The sequence below is a fragment of the Pygocentrus nattereri genome, chromosome 11, assembly GCF_015220715.1.
Source record: "Pygocentrus nattereri isolate fPygNat1 chromosome 11, fPygNat1.pri, whole genome shotgun sequence".
NCBI classification, from domain to species: Eukaryota; Metazoa; Chordata; class Actinopteri; order Characiformes; family Serrasalmidae; genus Pygocentrus; species Pygocentrus nattereri.
This window is the reverse complement of record NC_051221.1, coordinates 38,824,632-38,848,631: the sequence shown is the minus strand read 5'-3', so window position 1 is coordinate 38,848,631 and position 24,000 is coordinate 38,824,632. Positions and strand designations below refer to the sequence as shown.

The 24,000-nt window shown below is 42.5% G+C and overlaps 1 protein-coding gene across 1 annotated transcript in view; it reads left to right on the top strand.

Annotated features, from left to right (window-relative positions):
• The first annotated feature begins 309 nt into the window (after positions 1 to 309).
• Positions 310 to 24,000, top strand: part of LOC108432533 (lysine-specific demethylase RSBN1L) — a 61,528-nt gene continuing 37,837 nt past the window's right edge. Inside the window, exons 1-3 of the mRNA XM_017706421.2 lie at positions 310 to 846; positions 7,612 to 7,809; positions 20,112 to 20,770. Coding sequence (XP_017561910.1) covers positions 345 to 846; positions 7,612 to 7,809; positions 20,112 to 20,770 — 1,359 coding nt within the window. The 5' untranslated portion in view covers positions 310 to 344. The remainder of the gene's footprint in view (positions 847 to 7,611; positions 7,810 to 20,111; positions 20,771 to 24,000) is intronic.

The window sequence follows — 24,000 nt, the reverse complement described above, 5'->3', positions numbered from 1 at the left end:
CAAACACCAACACCAGAGCCCCTCACAGACAGAGGTAGCCATTTACTACCACCGAATTAAGAGGATAATCATTTTCGCATCGCCCCTTGTGGTCTTCCAGCGAGCCACTAGCTTCCAGCCTTTCCCGCGTAATGGAGTAGCCGTACTGCGCCACGGCTCTGCCTCACCGCTCCTCCCCCTCCGGCCTCACTGGACGCAGGCTCCGCCCTCGCGAAGCCGTTCTGCGTGTCCATCACGCCACGGCCACGCCTCCTCCGCCTGGTAGTCACGCCGAGGCCCCGCCCCTCCCTACCCCGCTCACAAACAGCAGCAGAGTCGGAGAGTAAATAGAGAAAAGCCCCAAGATGGCGGAGTCGCTGAGCTTCATTCACTTCGGCGCTGCGACCAAAAGCCCGCTCCCCAAGCCCAAGGAATCCAAACCGTCGTCCGAGAGCCGGCCGCAGTCCTCCCGGGACCACCATCCACCGCCGCCCAAGAAAGTTCGCAACGACGAGAAGAGCCTTAAACCCAAGAAAGTGAACGGAGAAGGCGGAGAAGGGGGAGGAGGCGGCGGCGGCAGCAGCAGCGCGGCGGACAAGCAGAGTTATGGCAGCCCGACAACATGGAGCTTCACTCCCGTCAAGACGAGCAGCCCCGCGGCGCCAGTCCAGCAGCCTCCGCTGCACAAAGTGTTCAAGCAGAGCGCCTTCCTCGCCTCCCCGCCCAAGCCCAAGAAGCCCAAGGAGAAGCGAGAGAAGGAGAAGGAGAAAGAAAAGGAGAAGAGGAAGCATAAGCTGCCCTCGGAGAACAGCGTTAGTAGTGCGGGGATGAAGAAGGAGAACGGGGAGGTGAAGTTGCTGCAGAAAGGTAGCGTAATAGCTTTCAGCACTTTTAAAAACCGCTGTTTCACCCCGTCCGCTTACTGTGGACGTTCGTTTATTTCTGAAACGCGTCTTCCGCGCGAAGCTGGTCTGTTTTCCAGCGCGTTTTTGACTGAGAAAGTCTGTTGTGACAAACAACCAGTGTCGTTAGCACACCGTGCTAACTGGCTCGGTTAGCCGTTGAGCTAAAGCTAACGGGCAGGTTCCCTCGTTCCTCGTAGCGGAGCGTGAATGCGGGGAGTAGCGGTGGGGCTAACGTTAGTCAGAGCGGTACATAATAAAAGTGCCCAATAATCACGACGCTGCTGTTATTACACGCGAGAATATGACTGGATTTGAAACTGCGTGTACTAAGGAGTTCACACTAAACGCTAATACTAGTAACGTTGAGGCCTGAGTAAACTGACTCCGTATCGCGTTGAGTTTACACGTAGAAAGTTGCGCTCGGTGGCTGTGCAGTGTGTCCTGACTGCTGCATCTGTCTGGGGGAAATGATAGTAAATGATAATAAAATGATAAGAGCAGTGGCACATCTGCCCGGAGTTTGGGACATTTTCAATGATTTTCTTCATTTCTGCGTTAATGAATCGCTGAGTTGTAAACAAAGTCATTCGGGCTGGTTTACCAGCTCTTCTTCTTTACAGTGGTGGTGATGGGAACCAGGGGTCACAATGTCAACAACACCAATATAGCCGTTTTATTTACTGTCCAACATGACACGTGTACCAACACGTGTGTTCGGAGTTTTTATACGTGATGTTGATTATAGGCAAACGGTGGTAAATCCGAATGTTTTCCCTGTCTGTAAAGACCAGTCGGCCTGCATGTGTCATCTTAGCTTATATGTAAAGCAGATGATGGTAAATTAAAAAAATATATATATTTTTACTCCTTCACCCTGAGTTATAACACTCTGAATATCCCATAAATGGCTTTTACATCGTGTCTTAGGCAAAAAAAAATCACATCTTGTCTCAAAACGTCTACAGATGTCTGTACTTGTATCCGTTTCATGTGTTGTCATTGTGAAAATGAGCTTTTAAAAGGCCCTGAGTGCTGTAGATGTCTGGTGCCTATCACCACCAGTGTGAATTTTGGCAGAGTAAGTTTCAGAGCAAACCACCCTGAATGACTTTGTTTGTATCTTAACAGTTTGATTGCGGGGAAATTTTGACAAATCAGTGAAATTCCTGTTTAAGTGCTGCCTCGGCAGGAGCTTCAGTCGGTAGCTCCAGGTGCAACAATATAAAGCATTGTGCTGTTGCCTGCAGCCTTTATACATCATTATGACAAATGTTACTGTCCATAACAATCTTTTTCATGTCAGAAGGCTATTATGCTTGTAATGGGCTGTAATGAGAAAATTAGTGGTCTTTCAGCTCTTTCATGGAATAGATATTTGCTGTTAACTTGATGCTGGGGAGTCATGTTTAGCCTGCAAGTCCAGCTTTCCTCACTCACCGTTATGAAGCAGCATAGTGACGAAGAAAGAAGTTAAGCAAATTGATGGGAAAACATATATAGATTCTAATACTGTCCGTTCTTATGCTTTGTGAGGGGGAAAATGGGAAGACCCCTCACAGAGACTATATCTATTGCACTTTAAACTGGCAGCGCAAGTTTGACTGAATAGAGTAGTGATGCTGATGTGTTGCTTGTTGTGTAGTCAGTCAGACTGTAAACCTGTGGAAAATGTAATATCGTCTGCTTGTCATGAGAGCATTGCTTTTGTCAGATCAGTCTCACGTTCTGATCAATAACAATGGCAATACATGAACAACACAAGCAATACAGCACATATCAGCATAGGCAAAACATATCTGTATGATGTGGTGCTTATAGACAGTAAGACTGTGTCGAGTGGGGGAAAAACTCAAATCCTGACCATGTTTCATAAAAAATGAGAAGACCAAGTATTTTATGAAATAGTGAACGGACAGTACAAGAAGAGTTTTGTCGTCAGCGCGTTTGATGATGTGTAGAATGGCAGGGATGTGATTCAGGTACAAACTGTACAATATTTCAAAAGGCAGTATCTTGTTCCAGCCACCACAGCTGTACCATTAAAACCCTTTGTCTTTATGAAAATGCCTTTTTGTCAATGTTTTTGGGTTATTCATTTTAAATCAACCACACCTTTAGAATTAAATGCCTGGTTTTCTAACAGACATGCTGACAAATGCTCAAAGCTCGAAAATATCAAGCCTACGGGATCCCCCCGGAGAACCCATAGCCTAAATGTAATTTGTAGCCAGAAGTTTATCTTAAAAGATCAGCATGTGTTTTTTTTGAGGTAGTGCACTTTACAACAGGTGAGCCCCTAGGGTACTTTACTTACCTCATTTACTCAAAATAATGGGTGCAAACGAGTGGGGGGAAATAGACAGTGGTGAAAATGAACAATTTTTTGGATGGTAAGTGAAAAATGAGCACAAAACATCATATTTTTCACTTTGGTTGGAACCGCAGAATCTGTGCAGATCTGCTTGTGCTTAGCAGCAGTTTACACGTTTGTGAAGAAAATAAAAACATCATTAAAATGCACATAAACTGGCTTCTTAAGGAGTTCACTTTTATGGCATATGTTTGTTTTTTGAGAATGTTCTAGAGTCCTAATTAAAAAAAATAAACCCAAAAGACTTTTTTTAAGCACCAGCACCTAAAAGTGATTTAACCCTTTTTGTCGGTTGTTGAATTTGAGTTCTTGTAGCTGTGCCAAGTTACAGCAGTGATGCACATTAAATAGGACTGTAAAAAGGCATCAATGCCTCTGAAAGTCTTGATTCAACATAGCAAACAGTAAGTATAGCAGCACGTGGAGGAGTGCCCTTGAAAATGTTTTGTTATTCAGTAACAGCCGAGGGACTGCGCTAGGTTTTTGTGTTGGGCGAGTAACGGAGACTGCCTCTTCAGACGAGCTGACAGACAGGGTGCATTTACACTGCTCCGGTGCGTCAATGGGCGTAAACGCACTCCCCCTCTTTCGCTGGCCGCATGTGGGCTTTAACAAAGATCACGTCCAGCTAACTCAGATTTTAATTAATAAATATGCTGATTTTCTAATAAACCAAAAACAAATTTAGTTATGAATTTATTTATATATATATGTCCATCCATTTTCTAAGCCGCTTCTCCATCAGGGTCGCAGTGGGGTGCTGGAGGAAAGCAGGATACACCCTGGACAGGTCGCCAGTCCATCCCAGGGCAGACAGACAGACAGACAGACAGACAGACACAGTCACTCACACCTAGGAGCAACTTAGCATGTCCAATTGGCCTGACTGCATGTCTTTGGACTGTGGGAGGAAACCCGAGCAGACACTGGGAGAACATGCAAACTCACACAGAGAGGACCCGGTCACCCGGCCGGGGAATCGAACCCAGACCCTCCTCGCTGTGAGGCGACAGCGCTACCCACCATGCCTCTACATACATATATATATATATATATATATATATATATATATATATATATATATTAAAGAAGGAAGAAGTGTAGGTTTAATGCTGTTTGGAGCTTTTCCTCCATGCTCCACTGGAATGTTTGAATACGGAGTGAATGTTTTATACATTGCACTGTGAACGCTTATCACGCGAACACCAGCTGTCTTCCGATTGGATAGACGCGTTGCGTTGGCCGGATTAGTCCGCATGACGTGCGTTGACATGCAGCATAACAGAGCTAAGCAGCGTCATGACGACTTATTGTCTTCTACAACAGGTATTTTCTCCTTACTGGTTGATGTGCTGCTGCGTTATTTGTCAGAGGAATATATTTTCATTATCTGTTGACCAAGCTGACATCGCCTAGAGTTGTCAGCTGGGTTAGTGACGCGTCCCTGATGGTGCGTCCTTAGTAACGCGCTCACGTTCAGGCGCTCTTCTTTTGGAGTTGCATTTCTTGATCGTTCCCTGGTGAAATGTAATGAGCGCCCAGTTTGGTGTTTTCAGCGTCGCACGGTTGGGGAGCACTTCAGTGCCAGTGCACATCAGGTATGACTGATTGTGGTACGGAATAAAATGTGTGCTTGTTTTTATCCAAAGTACAATTCAAGTGCTAATTTGATTTGCAAAAGCTCTTTATATTGTTTTTTCTCTTTCACACAACTGTGTAAATAGTGCATCCAGACACACTGATGTATTAAGTATAGTTTTTAAAAAATAATTATGAATGGCGCAAAGTCTTAATTTCTGTGAAATTGTGGACGTCATCATAAATCGTTTCCTTAAAAGCTGTTATGAAAATAATTATTGTAATTATGGAAATGTGTTCCCTTATTATTCAGGATTGATCATGTGTAGATCACACTTGCTTAACAGCCCAACACTGTTAAATTAAAGGATTAAAAGGATTAAAATGATTAAATAAAAGGAAAAAGAAATGCAATATAAGTGAAAATTGAAGGATGGCTCTTGATTGTCTAATAGACATTCCTACTTGATGTTTTAATGACCAGACTGGATGTTTGATGTATTTAAATGTGGTTTAATTTTTTTCCCAAGCTGTCAGTCAACCCAGAAACCTATCTTTCTGAATTAAGTTGATTTTATATTTTTTCTCAACAGCGTCTTCAGAAGGCTTGAAGTGGCTTGAAGACTGGCTTCTGGCTAAAATGTTCACTTTGTGGATTTTGCAAGTGTAAATAAAGTTTATACATGTTAGATTTTCTGATTTTGGGACAGGCGGTTTATTAAATCACCGTGCGATAAAGTCTTCTGTCATTTTTATTCGTTGTCATTTCCCTCCGCGCCATGCTTCGTGTGTGTTCCTGTTAGTTGTTAGACTAAATATTGTATTTCTCTAGCTTTTGTGTGCTTGGCCTGGTGTCGATGTGGGTTAAATGTTAAAGCCTGAGAGCCACATTATAATTTGTGCTTTGACACTTTAATAAACAAATGTTGTAGAACGTTGTAGAATTTCTTCCAGAGAGTCTTTGATTGCGTTTTCCAGGCACACCCCTGGCCTCTGAATCTCTGTTGCTGGAGATCTCTTGTACAGCACTAACACATGGTTCAGTTTATCAGCTAATTGACAAGCCATTCACAAGTCAAACACGGAGCACCAAAAACAGAAGCTTATACAAGCGGCTCTCTATCAGAGTAAAGATGACAGTTTAGATTATTTTACTAGATATTTTACTAGATATTTACTCACTGGCCACTTTATTAGGTTCAGTTGCTTGTTAACACACATAGCTGATCAGCCAATCACGCGGCAGCAGCTCAGTGCGTTTAGGCATGTAGAGGTGGTCAAGACGACTTGCTGAAGTGCAGACCGAGCATCAGAACGGGGGAGAAAGGGGATTTAAGGGACTTTGAACGTGGCGTGGTTGTTAGTGCCAGACGGGCTGGTCTGAGTATTTCAGAAGCTGCTGATCTACTGGGATTTTCACGCTCAACCATCTCTAGGGTTTACAGAGAACGGTCTGAAAAAGAGGAAATATCCAGTGAGCGGTCAGTTGTGTGGACGAAAATGCCTTGTTGATGTGAGAGGTCAGAGGAGAATGGGCAGACTGGTTCCAGATGATAGAAAGGCAGCAGGAACTCAAATAACCAACCAGAATCTCTGAGGAACGTTTCCAACACCTTGTTGAAAGTCTGCCATGAAGAATTAAGGCAGTTCTGAAGGCAAAAGGGGGTCCAACCTTTTACTAGCAAGGTGGCCGGTGGGTGTATTAGTCTGTAGATGTTTCTTCTGACAAATTTGTGTGTTGATAAACATGATGGAGGAGAAGAAGAAGTAGAAGAAGGAGGAGGAGGAAAACAGGCTAAAGGAATTTTTTTGGCAGGACCGTTTCAGGTTCAAGCTGTTCAGAAATAGCCAGGGAAAGTCTTTTGGTCACTGGAGGTTTTATGTCGGTTAAGGCAAGAGGAACGTTCGCCATCTCTTCAGAAAAGCTGATACTCTGAAATTTAACACTAGAGCTAGCTACTGTTATTAGTTTTTCACAATTATGCTGAAAACAGAATTATTTGTTTTTGGTTCTAGATAGCACCAGCCAGAGTCCTTAGCCTAATTACAACTGCATTGGTTCTAACTTCTTAACTCCATCCTTAACAACAAGCCCAGGGCAACGTGCTGAGTAATGTTTAATGTCATATACTTACTTAATTGCAAATGAGAGCAAAACTTTTCAGCGCTTTACTGGATGGCTGCATATCAAATACCTGAATGCTGTTTTCAGTATTCAGTACTGGCAGCTTATCGAGTACTCATGCTCAGCCCTTGTGTTTATTATGGTAGATAAGGTAGATTGAGGAGAAAACCATGTTTAGAGCCGTGTTTTAAAACTGGTCCTCGGCACCAGTACCGCGTATGTCGTTTTTGCATGTTGGATGTCTGTTGGTTTATTAAACAGCAATGTTTGCCCTGTATTTAAAAGAAATTAAGGCCCTTTGGAAATTTAGGTTCTGCACGGCAGCCACACTCTCCCAAAATGGCTCTTAAAAGTGTCAGGACACGGAATGATGGATGTGCTTCTTCTGGCTCCGTTTTCAGTAATGAATTCATTAGGCTGAACATATTTAACCCATGCACTGGTTCTAGTTGCAAGCACAGGGAGCGCAAGCCTTTGGTTCTTGATCTTCTCTGTGCAGATATTTGGGTGGCTGGATACTGGACCCCGTTTTTTTTTTTGTAATTAACGCCTAATATAACACCCGACTAGGAGCGTGCTTGGTTGAATGAGCGAGAGCCGAGTGACGCTCCTTTTCCTTCAGCTGAACTTTTCGTTTTCTTTCTCTGTTCCAGAGCACATCATCAAAGACAAACTGAAGGAGCGAGAGAGGGAGAAGGACAGAGAGCGGGAGAGAGAAAAGAAGAAGGAAAGAGATAAAGATAAGGATAAAGATCAGGAAAAGGAGAAAGAGAAGGAGAAAGAGAAGAAGAAACACAAATTGGTCAATGAGATCAAACGGGAGAATGGAGAAGTCAAGTTGCTGCAGAAAGGTGAGTAACGAGACTGATTTCTCATCATTTAATCAAAAATACATGAAACGACTGAAATGGTAGAATTACCGCCGCGTGGCCTGCTGTTCTGTGGAAATCGAGTATGTGATCTGACACTTTTTCACACTATTAGTAGTTAAAATTTTGCATTTTAAGACCAATAGTGGTGGATTTTTATGGACATAAAAATATAGTTCTGGTTATTTTCATTGACTGTTGATGTTACCTTGAGTTTATTTTAAGGGTGTATTTCTGTGTATAGTCAGTGCTTTCTGGGATGGCTTAAAATGTGTCATTGCAAACAACTGTGATGCAGCAGAAGACTTTTAGAATATCCTGGCACCTCCTCATATTCCCAGTGGGAGCTTTAGCAGTGTTTCCTTCAGAAACCGTCTCTAAAACGTAAAAAAAAAAACGTCGTGATTCAGGTTTACTTCACAGGTTTCTGAATCACAGTGATCCCCAGGAGCCATAAATATCAGCTCAAACTGTGATGTGTGCTGGGCGTTTGAATAAGTTTGTCCACCCTGCACAATATTTTATGAAAGCGTGGATTTATAATTGAAAACAATAATTAGGTTCGAATTAGGCGTGCTTTTTATTATTTATTTATTTATTATTTAGTTATATTGTGAACGCATCCTGTAAATCTTATGCACACGAGTGTATCCTCACATTCAGTTTCATAAATGAAGTCCTGCGATGTTCCCTGGTGATATCATCAGTGTGTCTAGCTGGTTAAATTCCTGACACCATACATTTGATCAGACATGATGAAATGCAGTCTTATTGGGGTCTAAACAGGTTTTCTTCAGTGCAAGTTCATGTTTGGTACAGAAGAAATCGGTCCTGAAAACATTACTGTGTAACAAGCTGAATTAATGCTTGTTTATTTGACCCTAAGACTCTTAGGCAAGTTATATTTAATAGAGGATTTAGAAAAGTGAAATCTCATGAAATGTTCTAAGATTCTCAGTTAGTGCAAAATTGATAAAATTCATATCACAACGTTTTCTTATTATGTCGCAGTATCACAGCATCTGGACTACTGGACCTTCTAAAATAATGACTTATAAACCTGACATAAGTTGTTTTGGATTCTCTTAGGTTACACCAAAGAGAATCTAGGCCAGTGTGTGAAATGTTAACTTGACAGAAACCAGAAAGGAAACTCTGTGGATCTTAAACCTGTTTTTGTGGAACATCAAACAAACGTTGCAGGGCCACTGTCTGGCCCTGGAGACCACGAGTAGAGTGCCCAGTGTGGATATGGAGACCACGAGTAGAGTGCCCAGTGTAGATATGGAGACCACGAGTAGAGTGCCCAGTGTAGATATGGAGACCACGAGTAGAGTGCCCAGTGTAGATATGGAGACCACGAGTAGAGTGCCCAGTGTAGATATGGAGACCACGAGTAGAGTGCCCAGTGTAGATATGGAGACCACGAGTAGAGTGCCCAGTGTAGATATGGAGACCACGAGTAGAGTGCCCAGTGTAGATATGGAGACCACGAGTAGAGTGCCCAGTGTAGATATGGAGACCACGAGTAGAGTGCCCAGTGTAGATATGGAGACCACGAGTAGAGTGCCCAGTGTAGATATGGAGACCACGAGTAGAGTGCCCAGTGTAGATATGGAGACCACGAGTAGAGTGCCCAGTGTAGATATGGAGACCACGAGTAGAGTGCCCAGTGTATGTGAGAGGTCAGAGGAGAATGTGCAGACTGGTTCCAGATGATAGAAAGGCGACAGGAGCTCAAACAACCGACCAAAATCTCTGAGGAACGTTTCCAACACCTTGTTAAAAGTGTGCCATGAAGAATTAAGGCAGTTCTGAAGGCAGAAGGGGGTCCAACCTTTTACTAGTACCTAATAAAGTGGCCGGTGAGTGCTTATGTAAGTTCTTAGCATAAATAAAGCCTATTAATGCATGTAACTCCACAGCCACAGGAGGTTGACGAGTTATTTTTGTTTCTCTGTCTTAGCCCACAAGAAATCCCATTGACTGTGTGTCTTAATGTTTTTACCAGTTAAATTTTATGGGTTGTTTTGAAAGGGCTTTGCGTTTTGAAGCGCAAAGAAAGGGCTTTGCACGTGACGGCCCATCCAAAAACAGAAAACAGGAACTGCGCGTGTCGGTCTGCGGTACAGCTGTGCCGAATTCTTAACTCTCGCTAAATGTTCACGTCATTGAGCCTATTTTGGATGTGGTTTCTGCATTACGTTGTAATACAGTAATATCAGGAGTAATGTTATAGCAGAGGGGAAATGCTGATGGTTCTGGCACTGAGAGCATGCTTTCACACATGCTAATGGACTTGTTCATAATCTAAGAAGCATGACTGGGAGAAAACAGATGGCTTTCTGCTTCTCTCCGTATCTCTACGTGATCTCGTCCTCTGTTCCTATCATTCCTAGTTTTTTTTTGGGTAGCATATTGTTTGATTTGGACACTTAACTGCTTGGATTCAACCTGTAAGTTTGGATCTCCTCTTGTGCTTCATGTTGCAACAGCTTCGCTCTGGTCATGTCTTATTTAACTGACCAGTAGCTCTACTGAATAGCAAGATCCTCTCAGCAGACTGTTCTTGCCTTTTGTGCTGTGGTTTTGTATTTTGAGATGAAACGAAGGAAAAAAGACCAACTAAAGTGGCCGTGTTGATACACTCGTGACAGCCTAGGGTTTGCGAGGTTTTGTGCAAACAGCTTTTCCTAGAGTAATTGTTTTGAGTCATTTATTAGCCAGCAGTGCACTGAAAGCTGCTGTGCTGCCTCCTTCAATCTTTTGGTGTTTTCAAATCATTTAGGAAGCCGTATCAGTTTAGGTGGGCCTTTTTATCCACGTGGCATTCTTGTACATAAATTAAGTCTGAAGTTGCGTGACCGAAGCATTTCTGCGAGTGTGCTTTTGTTTACGACTTTGTGTGTGGGAGCGAGACCGAGAGAAGGAGAAGTCATAAGTGGAGAACGTCTTTGAATTGAATTCCTGTTTTTGTTGCTTGCTTATGAGAGCACTGGAGTCTCGGTGTAACTGCATTGTTTCCGTATTGGATCTCTGCTGAGCTGTGTGAAATGAAGGAGAGAGCTCAGCGTTCAGCTTGCTGACTAGTTTTGCTTCGCAGCGTTTCTGAGCACGACTGGGGCTGTGGACAAACAACACGGCTAACGGTTCAGACCGGCAGTCTGGTTTGCCGTTTATCTGTTTTGTTTGTGTCGTCATGCAACCTTTTGGGTTTAAAATGGGCAGTTGGCTGAGACAACATGGGATCGGTTGAAGTGAGCTGTGAAACTCGATCCTATTCATGTCTTTCTGCAGAAGTGGGGCGTGCAGTGTTACCTTTACAGTGTCGTTCTCATTCAGGGCTCATTCTCAGCAACAAAGTACAGTTCTGACTTAAGCAGACTCTTAAAAAAAAAGGGAACTTTTAAAAATCTGTTGATAGATCAATAAAAAAAATAGTAGCCCAGGGAGCTTGCAGGGCATTGTATGGACAACTTGAAGTGAAAATTTACCAAAAGCTGTCATTTTCCCTGAAACTGTGGAAATGTGACAGTTAAGCAAGTAAATAGCCTTAAATCAACTAAACAGAATTCATATATATACAATAAATGTATTTAATATAAAAAAAATTAAATCTTGTTAGTTCATGTCCCTTAGCCCCTCATGTCCCCTGTGCCTGAATATGACTTGAAAGACTTTTTGAGAGATTTTTGCCTGCCTGCTCGATGTGCACCAGCGGGCGGGACAAATGGTATCAATTGATAAAATCCGGTTTCACCTCCCCCTCCCAACACCCTCCGAGAGAAATGCTCAGCTTGCTCAGATACCCTGCGTGATACTGCGGTTCATTCGTAAAAATGCCCTGGTGGAAAAAGGAAGCTGCGCATTGACGTCTTTGTTGAATTTAACCGTGTGACATTGCAGAATCAAATCTTCGCTGATTTTTCTGCAGAGAACAGCGAATTAATAACGTAATTAATTAAGTACGATACGTTATTTGGCACAAACTGTCGTTAATAGGTGAATGAGCTGCAGGTGTGCGTGATGAGTGAAGATGTTTTTCATTTACAGTCTATTTATAGTCTAAACAATTTGTTTTGTGAGAGGTGGGGCTTTAGTTTAGTTTGGCAGAGTTGGCAGGATGTGCAGCGGCAAGTACAGGTTGTTTTTGTTGTGTAATTAAAGCCAAAACGATTCCAGCTATTTTTCATGTTTATTCAACAGTAACAATACCTGCATTAATCTGCCTGTCCAAAACGCGCTTTCTTGTTCTACCTGTTGCGTCGCCTTTAAAGCAAGCAGCAAAACTCTCAGTCGGGTAAACTCTGTGCTCGCTACTGTGCGAAGTGCAAAATAAAATGAAATGCTGAAAGGCACTTGCAGCTGAACTGAAAGCATATTTCTGCTGCTCTCAGAAAAACATTCAGCATTCCCTGAACAGTTTGTGTCGCTGTTGTCGGATGAAAACCTTGTGTCTGAAGGTTGCGATGGTAACTTTACAGGAGAAGAAAAAAAACTAACTTTATTTTGTCAAGGTTAGTCAATGGAACCAGGCTTTTCTCTAAATCATTTTAGGCCATTCATCGTGAAATTGACAGACAATATAAAGAGCGACAGGCATTTTCAAATTTCGACAAAAAGGTTTTCTTCCGACAGCGAGTGGGTAATGGCTCACACAGAAAGTACATGTCAATGTACAGATGCAGGAACATGAAATGAAGCGGTTCTGCTCGGGCAGTCGTGGGCTGGAGGTTAGAGAACCAGCCTCGTGACCGGAAGGTTGCCGGTTCGATCCCCAGCGCCGTCGGTCCATGACTGAGGTGTCCTTGAGCAAGACACCTAACCCCCAACTGCTCCCCGGGCGCCGTGGATCTAGGGCTGTGGGCAAGTGTGCTCACTGCCCCCTAGTGTGTATGTCGTGTTTCACGTCACAGACGGGTTAAATGCGGAGGTGAAATTTCCCCGTTTGTGGGATTAAAAAGTGCCACTTAATCACTTGCTTGGTAGTTGCGAATATTAACAGTACTAGCTGCTCGCTTTTGATCTTGACAACACAAAGTAAATTAAAGTTGTTAACTCACTAAACTTCCAATTTGAGATGATCAGGCTTTAACACTCAAACAGAGGATAAAATCACACAGCCTGGCTGCTATTTACAGGTTGCTGTTGGGGCTGTGATGCTACTAAAGTTGAACCGCCCCTCTCTTCCGTCTCTCCAGCGTCAGACGCAGAGCGAAGCTGCTCGATGTTGTCCAAGTTTCGAGAGACTGCCCAGAGTGAAATGTGCAGAGCAAACTTAACAACTTTGAGTTGAAGCTGTCCAGGATCCTGTTAAACATGTTTTGCGAATTTTCCGTTCCACCTTAAATGGTGCTGCGGTTAGATTCCGGTGCCTCTACAGGCTGTAGCGTTTAAGGTGGAATGGAACATTCGATTAAGAAGCTGATGAATATGAAGGAACCTCCAGCGTTGTTTAAAGACGAGCTGCAACCATGCCGGTTCCTTGAAAAGCGAATCCCCTTTGTATGTAAATTTGTTTGCATTTAAAGGATACAGCAGTGTTTTAGGCTCACTCTTCTTGTTAAACTATGCCAGTGTAAATACAGTTTTCCACTCTGCGGCACCTTTTAAGGTGGAACTGTTGCTGAACCACAGATGGCCTTCTTTTTGGTAAAAAAAAAAAAACCCCAAAATAACCCCCAACCCCTATTCCCACCCCGGCCCTTGACCTAACAATACTCTGTTTTACAGTCTAGTAAAAGGCATTAATAGTTGTTTAGTTGTACCTCTTGTGTTCGCCCCTCTGGTTTTATTCTGATTATGTCACCTGTGATAATAAAGTGGTGTATTGTGCAGTCCTGCCCAAAACTTTTGGTAGGGTGTGAGTTGTTTTTCTTTTTTTCCCCATGATTAAATGGAGATGTAAAGAAAGTCATTCTGAGTTGTTTGATGTGAAATGATTCATTGTAGAGAATCTTACTAAAGATTTCTTTACAGTGTTAATGGGATCTGTACAGCAAAGATATTGCTTACTGACATTTCGCTTACTGTCCAGAATGACCAGTAAACTTGCAGACATTAATTTTTTGTGTTTTTGTATGTGTAATATGTAATGTTTATAATGATGATGATAATAATAATAATAATAATAATAATAATAATAACAATAAAATAGTTTCAGAATGAATGGATAAAAAAAAAAAAACATTTTTAGCCCAAAGGTTTGTTAAATCTGTCTAAAACATCTCGGGCATCAGCATATTTATAACCATTTTGTGTAGCGGCTTTCTGTGCGGTAGCTTTAGAGGCATTAAGCGAATCACACACCTGGTTGCTGTCACCACAAATTTTAGTTTCTCTTCTTAATGGTGGTCAACAGGAATTGCGCTGCTTCCATCCAAATAATTTAATTATGCAGAAATTCTGAAAAACAATTGGTGCAAGTTCCCTTTTTATGAAATGACCAGGTGTTGATGGACAAAGGATTGATTGAATCTTAAGATTAAGAGACCCTTAATTAGAAATTCCACCTCCGCATTTAACCCATCCGTAGTGAGCACACGCACACACTAGGGGGCAGTGAGCACACTTGCCCGGAGCGGTGGGCAGCCCAATCCGCAGCACCCGGGGAGCAGTTTGGGGGTTAGGTGTCTTGCTCAAGGACAACTCAGTCATGTGCTGTTGGCTCTGGGGATCAAACCGGCGACCTTCCGGTCACAAGGCTGTTTCCCTAACCTCCAGCTCATGACTGCCCATCTCGTGCCCATGATTAACCAGAGAGCTTTGGTCTTTTTTTTGACTGTGACTTTGCTACCGTATGAAAATCTGATCTGCTCAGTACCCTGTCTTTACGGCGTTATGGCCAGATAACTGTGGTGTCTCAGAGCGACACTTTAAGCTGTGTTTTTGTATGAGCAGGCTTAAGCCATAATGCTCGTCTGCACCTTAGCTTGGCTAAGATTAGATCGGCAGAGGTAACAGGCTGTGAGCTGAAAGTTATTCTGCCCTGTAGCTTCGGGCGAGAAGCAGCGTGAGGGAAGTTCATGCTGTCCTTAAATTGAAGTTTTCGTGGCTGGGTCTGCGTGAAAGGGTGGAGTCTCTGTAGTAGAAAATGCACTCTCAAGATAAGGAGATTTTGCAGCTGTCTTCAGTGTCGCTGCATCTCTCTAAAGAACTCTAGGAGCGCTTGTGTTTATCCTTGCTCTCCTCACAAATCCTGCAGAGGTCAGGTGCTGTTCATTGTCTGCACCTTTTATGCACAACATGGCTCTTTATGAGCTGTGTCTGTTTAAGTAATCGTCTGGACTGCTGTCCCAGTTGTGAACGGGGCTGATGATGGGGGGGGAAGGGTGCTGGAGAGGGCAGGATTAGCAGCTATCGCTTTGTAAAACAACAGTCCACCTCTCTCTCTCCCTTTCAGGGCTGGGTGATTGGGCTTATTGTAGTAGAAAATTAGAAATCGGGCGTTTTCGGTATTGTAGTGAATGAATAAATGGCTGTTAACATTAAAAAAAAAAAGTAATTTTCTCCTGATTCATGTGCTGTCTTTCTAAAGAGCTTCTCCTCTGAAACAGTGGGGTCGCTCATGCCTTTGCTAAGTATAACGTTTTTTTAAATAATAAAAATAATATACAGCTGCAGCTATTAAATGTTTTCATTTTTGAATATTCTGTCAATTGTTATATTGAATATTTCTGCATTTTCTAACAATGAGAAACCAAATAGGGACTAAACAGACTTTCTCTTTAGATTTATTTATTTATTTGTTTATTTATTTATTTATTTTTACTACTATTGCATAAAGTCTGTTTATTGTAGTGTTTATTTATTCCTTTTAATAAAATGGAATTGAAGTACTACAAGGTAATGGAAAACATTACTGACAAACAGTTATTTATATTAGTAATTAACACACATGCTATGCTGGGGGATCCTGCCGAATCTGCCAGCACTGGTTGCTGGTGACATCTAAAAGTTTCAGTGATGAGTGATAAGGGGTGCAGTGGTACAGGGGGCCAACAGTTCGGCATGTATCATGTTGTTTTGCCATGATAGAGGTGCGGTTTCAATGTCTTTGCTTGAGAAAAACACGCATCACCTTTTTAAACTACAAACTCTTTATTTATTTATTTTTTTATAGACAAATAAAATTTCCATTTTTAAAAAATATAGCATGACTGACCAGGGCTTGTTTCTGTCGCTACTGTATGAACTCAGTGAGAGAAATACACTGAAATTAAAAGTGCTTCTTAGCTTTGGCATCTTGTAGGTTCTTTGCCTCTAATTTAAATAATTGCAGAGTTAATTAAGGTATCGGTGTCGGTTCGTTTTACAGTTTCTCTCCATGATGTTTCATAGAGTTGGGGAATTAAGAGCTGAAAGATATGAGCTGAAAGGGCTAAGATAGGAACGTTAGCTGACACAACTTGCCACCGCTGCACGTTGAATCGGCGTGCCGACGCCGGCGTTCATACTTCCATTAAAAAGAAATTCTCATTTCGAATTTTGGACGCTGCGTCATGCTGTCCTTAACGTCTCTCTGTCTCGTCAGCGCTTGCCGTTGTCACTCAGGAGCTGTGGGTTTGTTGGTTTTTAGTTTCCCAACTCTCCTCCAGCTCGTATTTGCATGATAGGCTCCAGGGAACTTCTGATAGACTCCAGAGATGTTCTGTGGATCTGAATGTACGTGTATGTAGTCTGCAGCGCATTAAGGAAATAAGGAGTAAGGTAAATAACAGGAATATTGGTTCACATGTGCAAACGGTTTGACAATGTACCATGTACTGTTGCGTTCCTGTGAGCGATATAGGAAAGCAGAGGAAGTCCGAGGGAGGGATCAAGATGTTTAAGCCACTAGAAAACGCTTTTATCCAGAGCACTAGCGAAACAGTCACGTCGGCTTTGAGGCCTGGTGCAATCTAAAGGCTTTTTCCTGCTGTTCCCAACAGCTGTCTAGCCAGCATACCCTCTTTCACTGTTGTAAATAAACACAACTGAAATCCTGGAAGCTAGCTGGCAGTCCAAAGCAGTAGCATTTGTGTAGATATCACTACATGTAGTCAAAATGCTGTCTCCACATCTTCTGTATGTCTGTAGCTGGAAAGGTGCGCTACTAATGACTCCTATGGGAGTAAACCACTATTGAATTTTGAACTTGCGGGTTGCAATTATGTGGTTTCATAAAAATACACTATATTGCCAAAAATATTCACGCATCCATCCAAATCATGGAATTCAGGTGTTCCAATCACTTCCATCTCCACAGGTGTGTAAAACCAAGCAGCTAGGCCTGCAGACTTTCTCTACAGACATTAGTGAAAGAATTAGCTCCTGAGAGTGACCAAGTGAATTCCAGCGTGGTACATTGATTGGACGCCACCTGTGCAAGTCCAGTCGTGAAATTTCCTCACTACTAAATATTCCACAGTCAGCTGTCAGTGGTATTATAACAAAGTGCAAGTGATTTGGAACGACAGGGATATGAAGTGGTCGGCCACGTAAAATGACAGCTCAGGGTCAGAGGATGCTGAGGCGCATAGTGTGCAGAGGTCAATCACTACAGACCTCCAAACTTTATGTGGCCTTCAGATCAGCTCAAGAACAGCGTAGAGGGCTTCATGGAATGGGTTTCCATGGCCGAGCAGCTGCATCCAAGTCTTACATCACCAAGCGCAATGCAAAGCGTGGAATGCAGTGGTGTAAAGCGCCACCACTGGACTCTAGAGCAGTGGAGACGTGTTCTCTGGAGTGACCAATCACGCTTCTACATCTGGCAATCTGATGGACAAGTCTGGGTTTGGCGGTTGCCAGGAGACGGTACTTGTCTGACTGCACTGTGCCGAGTGTAAAGTTTGGTGGAGGGGGGATCATGGTGTGGGGTTGTTTTTCAGGAGTTGGGCTCGGCCCCTTAGTTCCAGTGAAAGGAGCTCTTAAAGCTTCAGCTCCAAGAGATTTTGGACAATTTCATGCTCCCAGCTTTGTGGGAGCAGTTTGGGGACGGCCCCTTCCTGTTCCAACATGACTGCACACCAGTGCACAAAGCAGGTCCATAAAGACGTGGATGAGCGAGTTTGGTGTGGAAGAACTTGGCTGGCCTGCACAGAGTCCTGACCTCAACCCCATAGAACACCTTTGGGATGAAGCAGAGCAGAGACTGTGAGCCAGGCCTTCTCGTCCAACATCAGTGTCTGACCTCACAAATACGCTTCTGGAAGAACGGCCAAAAATTCCCATAAACACTCCTAACCTTTGTGGAAAGCCTTCCCAGAAGAGTTAAAGCTGTTATAGCTGCAAAGGGTGGGCCGACATCATATTAAACCCTTTGGATTAAGAATGAGATGTCACTCAAGTTCATATGCATGTGAAGGCAGACGAGCGAATACTTTTGGAAATGTAGTGTAAGTGCTGATTTTAATTTTTTTACCTTTTTTAAAGGTTATTTTAATTATTGAATTTATTGAATACCGTCATATGTTTGCAGCCCTAGTGTTGTTGAAAGTAAAAGCACACAATACTCATAACTCATGAGTGTCAAAAACTAGTCGAGGGGTGCTTAAAGTGTTCACGCGAAGTTCATCGGATAGAAGTACAAGCTCAGAGAATAAATCATTTAAATAAAACGGTGTCAGTCATCCAGCCATGCAGTAGAAAAACAAAACCACAGTTCTCTACAGCGCCGTGTTATAAATGACTTTTCCCCCTAAGAACATCTCCCTCCCCGACTGAAGCCTGTTTTGCTTTGACTCGTGTTTGACAGTTATGCTATTGGACATCTTCTGTATCGCTGTATATCGTCTGCTATTTTCGTCCATGACCAGATTATGCACACGATGACAAATAAGACACGCATCAAAATACTAAATAAAATATTAATCAGTACAGTTTGGGGTCAGAAAGGTTAAGAAAGTAGCAAATTGTTCGTGGTTACTTCGTTAATCATCAGTGCTTAAGTCTTAATTGGACAGAAATGATTAAGTGTCGTCTTCCGCGTTCTCTGCTCTGCTCCGTCTCTGTGGGGCTCCGTCTGGTGGGAAAAGGGAGAAAAATAGTTCCAACATGATCAAATAACACAGATCATTTTCACACCTCTTCCACTTCTGAAGGTTCCAGAAGGTTCAGCTTCACACTTGACAGGTGTGACATGCTCATTTGAGTGAATGTAGGGAAATGATCAGTCACAGTTCTGTGGAAATGTAAACCAGTTCTTCTCCTTTGTCCTGTTAGGCTGTAGTATACCAGGACAGATTGACCCCCCCCCCCCCCACCACCCCCACCCCCACCACCCCCTTCTGCTGGTGCATAATGGACACAACTCAAGTATCTTTGGTAAAGAATGCAATAGCGCTCAGTTCCAGCTTTGTTCTTGTACTGCGGATGTTTACGGAGCATCTTGTGCAGAATTTTCAAGCGGTTGTGTTTCCTTTGCATCTTGTTTTCTTTTTTTTTTTTTTGTCTTATTGTGCCTTTCACAGTATTGTTAAAGTGAGAGCAACAGGAAAATCATTTCTGTTCTGGAAACTGAAAGTAGGCCAAGTTCTTGGATATGATTTGTAAGATACGGACTAAATCAGATACAGAAGTGTATCATTTACAGTTGTGAGCAACAGTTTGCATATCTGCGTTAAATGACACATTTTAGACAGTGTTGTATGTGTTTTATTGAAAAAAAGTGGTTTTAATAGTCAGTGTCATTGGGGTGTGTGTATGTGTGTGTGTGTCAAAATATCAAACATAAGGTTACACACACACACATATATACACATATATATATATATATATATATATATGCTGTCAGAAGAGAACCTCGTATCTCCATTTTTGTCATTTTTCAGTTTTTGACATAATTTCAAACGACCTGTTGCCCTTTACATTAATTTCATGATGGATGGAGCAAAAGAAACGGCCCAGAATGACTTGGAAAGATGTCTGGTATTAGATACAGTATGTTTTTTCAGTAAGTTCAGACTTTGGAGGTATAATATAATATCAATCAGTGTAACCTCATTGTTGGCAGCAACCTCAGCCAAATGCTTTTGACCCACCCACCTGCCTGGTGGGCCTGAGGTATTGGCCCATTCCCATGTGCAATAGATTACAAAATCAAAGAGTTAAATTTATGGGATTTCTTGCCAAACTGTTACTTATTTTGACTTGGATGGAGATCTGATCACGTTGCAGAAGCCAACTCTGAAGGGTTCGCGAGATTTCTCTCGGAGGAGATTCTGATTTCAGTGGGTTTTTTGTTTGTTTGTTTGTTTGTTTGTTTTAAACACACATTTAATTGTCCCCTCTTTTCTCTCTAGGCGACACGGAGAAACCGAAGGTAAACTCGGAGGAGTTGTTGCTTAAAAAAGTGAAGAAGAAAAAGAAAAAGAAACACAAAGAAGGGGAGAAACGGAAGCGTCCCAAGATGTACAGCAAGTCCAGCCAGACACTGTGTTCGGCCCTGCTGAGCCCGGACCTCCCGGGTCTGCTGTCCAAATCCGAGGCAGAATTCAAATCCCCTCTTCCTGTCTCCAATGCCCTCTCCCTCTCCTCCACAACTGTCAGTGCCAAGCAGGACAAGAACTGCTGCTCCAAGTCGGGTTCCGGACCTGGGGATACTGGCTCCACGAAGCACTCCAGGCTACCAGGGCTGGATGGTCTGGAATTCGGTCGGTTCGTCCATGTGGAGCAGCAGCCGAACGGTGGGGCGCTGGTTCTGCATGCGTACAGCCGAGAGCTCTCTGTCCTGTCTCCAGAGGAGATGCAGAGGTTTGCGCAGGAGTTTGTATCGTTAGCGTTCTGCGAAGACGAGAACAACGCAGCGCACTACGTCATGGGCATCATCCACGGGGCCGCTTCCTACCTCCCTGACTTCCTGGAATATTTCTCCTTAAAGTTCCCAAACTCGCCTGTCAAAATGGAGATCCTGGGGAAGAAGGACATCGAGACAACTACTATGGCAAACTTTCATGCTCAGGTGAGTCGATAGCTCTGGCTTTGTCTCGTTTCAAGGCATTGGCCCCTGCATATCACACAATCAGCACTGACGCCAGCAGCATGAAGAAACTTTTTCCCGAGTATCCAGATCAGCTGTCTTTGATAAGACTTGAGGCTAAGTTGTAGTTGTTGGATGAAATCCTACCTGGATGGCTGACTTGGTCTTGAGAACAGTCTCAAAATTGTCAGCTTCACGATCTGGAGAAGCCTCTGTGCAGAATGGGAGTTGGATAATTTTTCTCTTCTTTTACAGAAATCTAATCTGTATCTCTTGTGTAGGGAAGTGAAGGTGGGCAAAGTGTTGTATAATGAAATATCAGTAGTTTCCCAGGACTACTGAGTTTGCCTCGTCTAGCAAAAAGGCTGAGACGTTCTCTGGAATGGAAATATCATCACATTTGTTGACATTTAGATCTATGGTGTAATGCAAATTTTAATCCAGTCCGTGAGAGCAGAGAGACCCAGACTTAAATCTGTTTAAAGATGATTGTATTTTAAAATAAATCACTGCATGTGGCACAGACCTGCAACCATCAACATTTATATCTGTCTGAGGAAGCTCGTTTTTTTCCGAAACACAGCCAAAAGATTATTGATCCTGGAGTTGCAGGGTTTAACATTGAGACATTTTTGTATTGATTTGGCATCAGATTTAAGAAATCTACTGTCCCAGTCCAGCTTTTTGGAACAACCAATCAAAAACTGTAACAGGTGTAATAAATTGAATTAGTGGTGATTTCTTTATTGTTACGTCTTAAGCAATAGGTGTCATGTTGTTATATCTTTTGTTGTCTGTGCTGCATTGAAAAATGTTGACTGTGTGAGTGCTAGACATTTCACACAGACATGTCCAGCGTGCTAAATGTAAAATTTCAGAAGAAAATAATTCCCAATACGTGACAGTCGTCCAACTTCTCAATAGGCATTAGAACTAAATAGGCCTGTTTTTGTTGTTTATGCCTTTTAGACTTTTGAGATAAGCTAGATGAGCTCTGTTCTGATTGGCTGACTTGTATTGTGCCTCATTCAGGAAAATGAGGACTTAAATACTTGCTTTAACTTCAGTGAGTGTATATCCACCTCTTCAGCAGCCACCCATTCACACTGGCCACTTTATTAGGTACAATGTGTGTTCAATTGCTTGATAACACCAATAGCTAATCAGCCAATCACACGGCCACAACTCAATGCATTTAGGCATGTAGAGGTGGTCAAGACAACTTGCTGAAGTGCAGACCGAGCATCAGAACGGGGAAGAAAGGGGATTTCAGTGACTCTGAACGTGGCGTGGTTGTTGGAGCCAGACGGGCTGGTCTGAGTATTTCAGAAACTGCTGATCTACTGGGATTTTCACACACAACCATCTGTAGGGTTCACAGAGAACGGTCCGAAAAAGAGGAAATATCCAGTGAGCGGTCAGTTGTGTGGATGAAAATGCCTTGTTGATGTGAGAGGTCAGAGGAGAATGGACAGACTGGTTCCAGATGATAGAAAGGCAACAGGAACTCAAATAACCAACCAAAATCTCTGAGGAACGTTTCCAACACCTTGTTGAAAGTCTGCCATGAAGAATTAAAGCAGTTCTGAAGGCAAAAGGGGGTCCAACCTTTTACTTTTACTGTACCTAATAAAGTGGCCAGTGAGTGTATGTACATGGTTTGGCCTTTGTAACATGAAAACAGTGCAGCTTGGTTTCCGGGGCTAGACTATGTCGTCTGGGCTGTGAATGGTGCATTTGGAAACTTTGTCAATGTTTACATATTACTTCAAACTCTTACTGCACAAAACTGCTGCTTGATGTCCTCTGAACCTCCTCGCTGAGAGTGGGTGTAAGTACTGATCAGGAGAATCCCTCTTGCTCATGTCCTGCCATCCGTTTTAAGACGGGGAGTTCACCACACGTCCAATCCCCTCTCCACACATTAGCTCTTTCTGTAGTTTCATACCCACACGCACTCTCCCTGCTCTGTCATTAATAGTAACTTGACCTCCATAAAACGCCAGACCAGCGGTATCTCGCTGTGCCAAGCAGATTCTCCTGTGCATGTCTGTATCTGAGTGTATCTGTGACTGAGAGTTAGTGTTAGCTGTTTAATTACCGCTCAAAACAAGTCCTACCAAAAGTAAAGAAGTGTCAAATTTTCGGCTACAGGACAGTGGTGAAGGGACATATGGTTCCAACTTAAAGCTTATGCAGTGGACTAAAAAGAGCATATGATAAAGAATAAAACGTATACAGAGCAGAAATACTCATCTCAGACCTCTAGGACTGCATACTAATAATGTCCCTGTTTCGTTTGACTCAGAGGTAGCCTGTGGACAGCATACCGGCCAATAAACGGCAGTAATTGTTTTGGTTATTAGCTGTGTTTTAGAAATGTAACACTTGGGTATCTAACACGACGGCATCTATCGGTCTTCCTTGTGATTGTTTTCACAATATTATAAGCCCTTAAGGGAGACGAGTATTCAGACACTCTGGTTTTTTATTTAATCTCCCTGTAGTGCATATATCCACTTCAGATTTACACACAGTGTCTTTTGACTTTCAACTCTGTACCTAAATATGAATGAAAATATGTGAGAATAAACAGATATATTAACAAAAATGCTAAATTAATGGGGGCCAGCAGAGTATTTGGTCACCACAAATTAATAATGTGATTTCGTTGCAGAGCTGTCATTGTGTTTGGTAAAACATAACATGCTCGTTACAGCATTGTGGCTTGCTTAATTAATTAATTAATTAATTAGGACGTCGACCTAACCTTCACCAAGATTGCATTAAGTGTTCCTAACCAATTGCAGTGTCTTTTATAGTGATACCAGGTTCAGTTTGCATGAAAACATTTTTGCAATATTAACATCTACAGTGCGTTTAATGTGACGTTTGCATGTACCTTTTATTTTATTTTTATTTAATTAATTTATTTTTTAGAGTCTATCAGTTGCTTTATTTATATATGTGTGTGTATATATATATATATATATATATATATATATATATATATATACACACACACACACACACACACACACACACACACACACACACACACACACTTCAGTGTGAGATAAACGTTTAAGATGGTAGAATGATGAGTGTTGTGTTGATTATTTTTCTGTATATAAACACTGTATGATATATCGTATATGAGCCGTGTCAGTAGTTTCAAACAAGGGCAGAGTAATATGTCTTTCAATGTAACA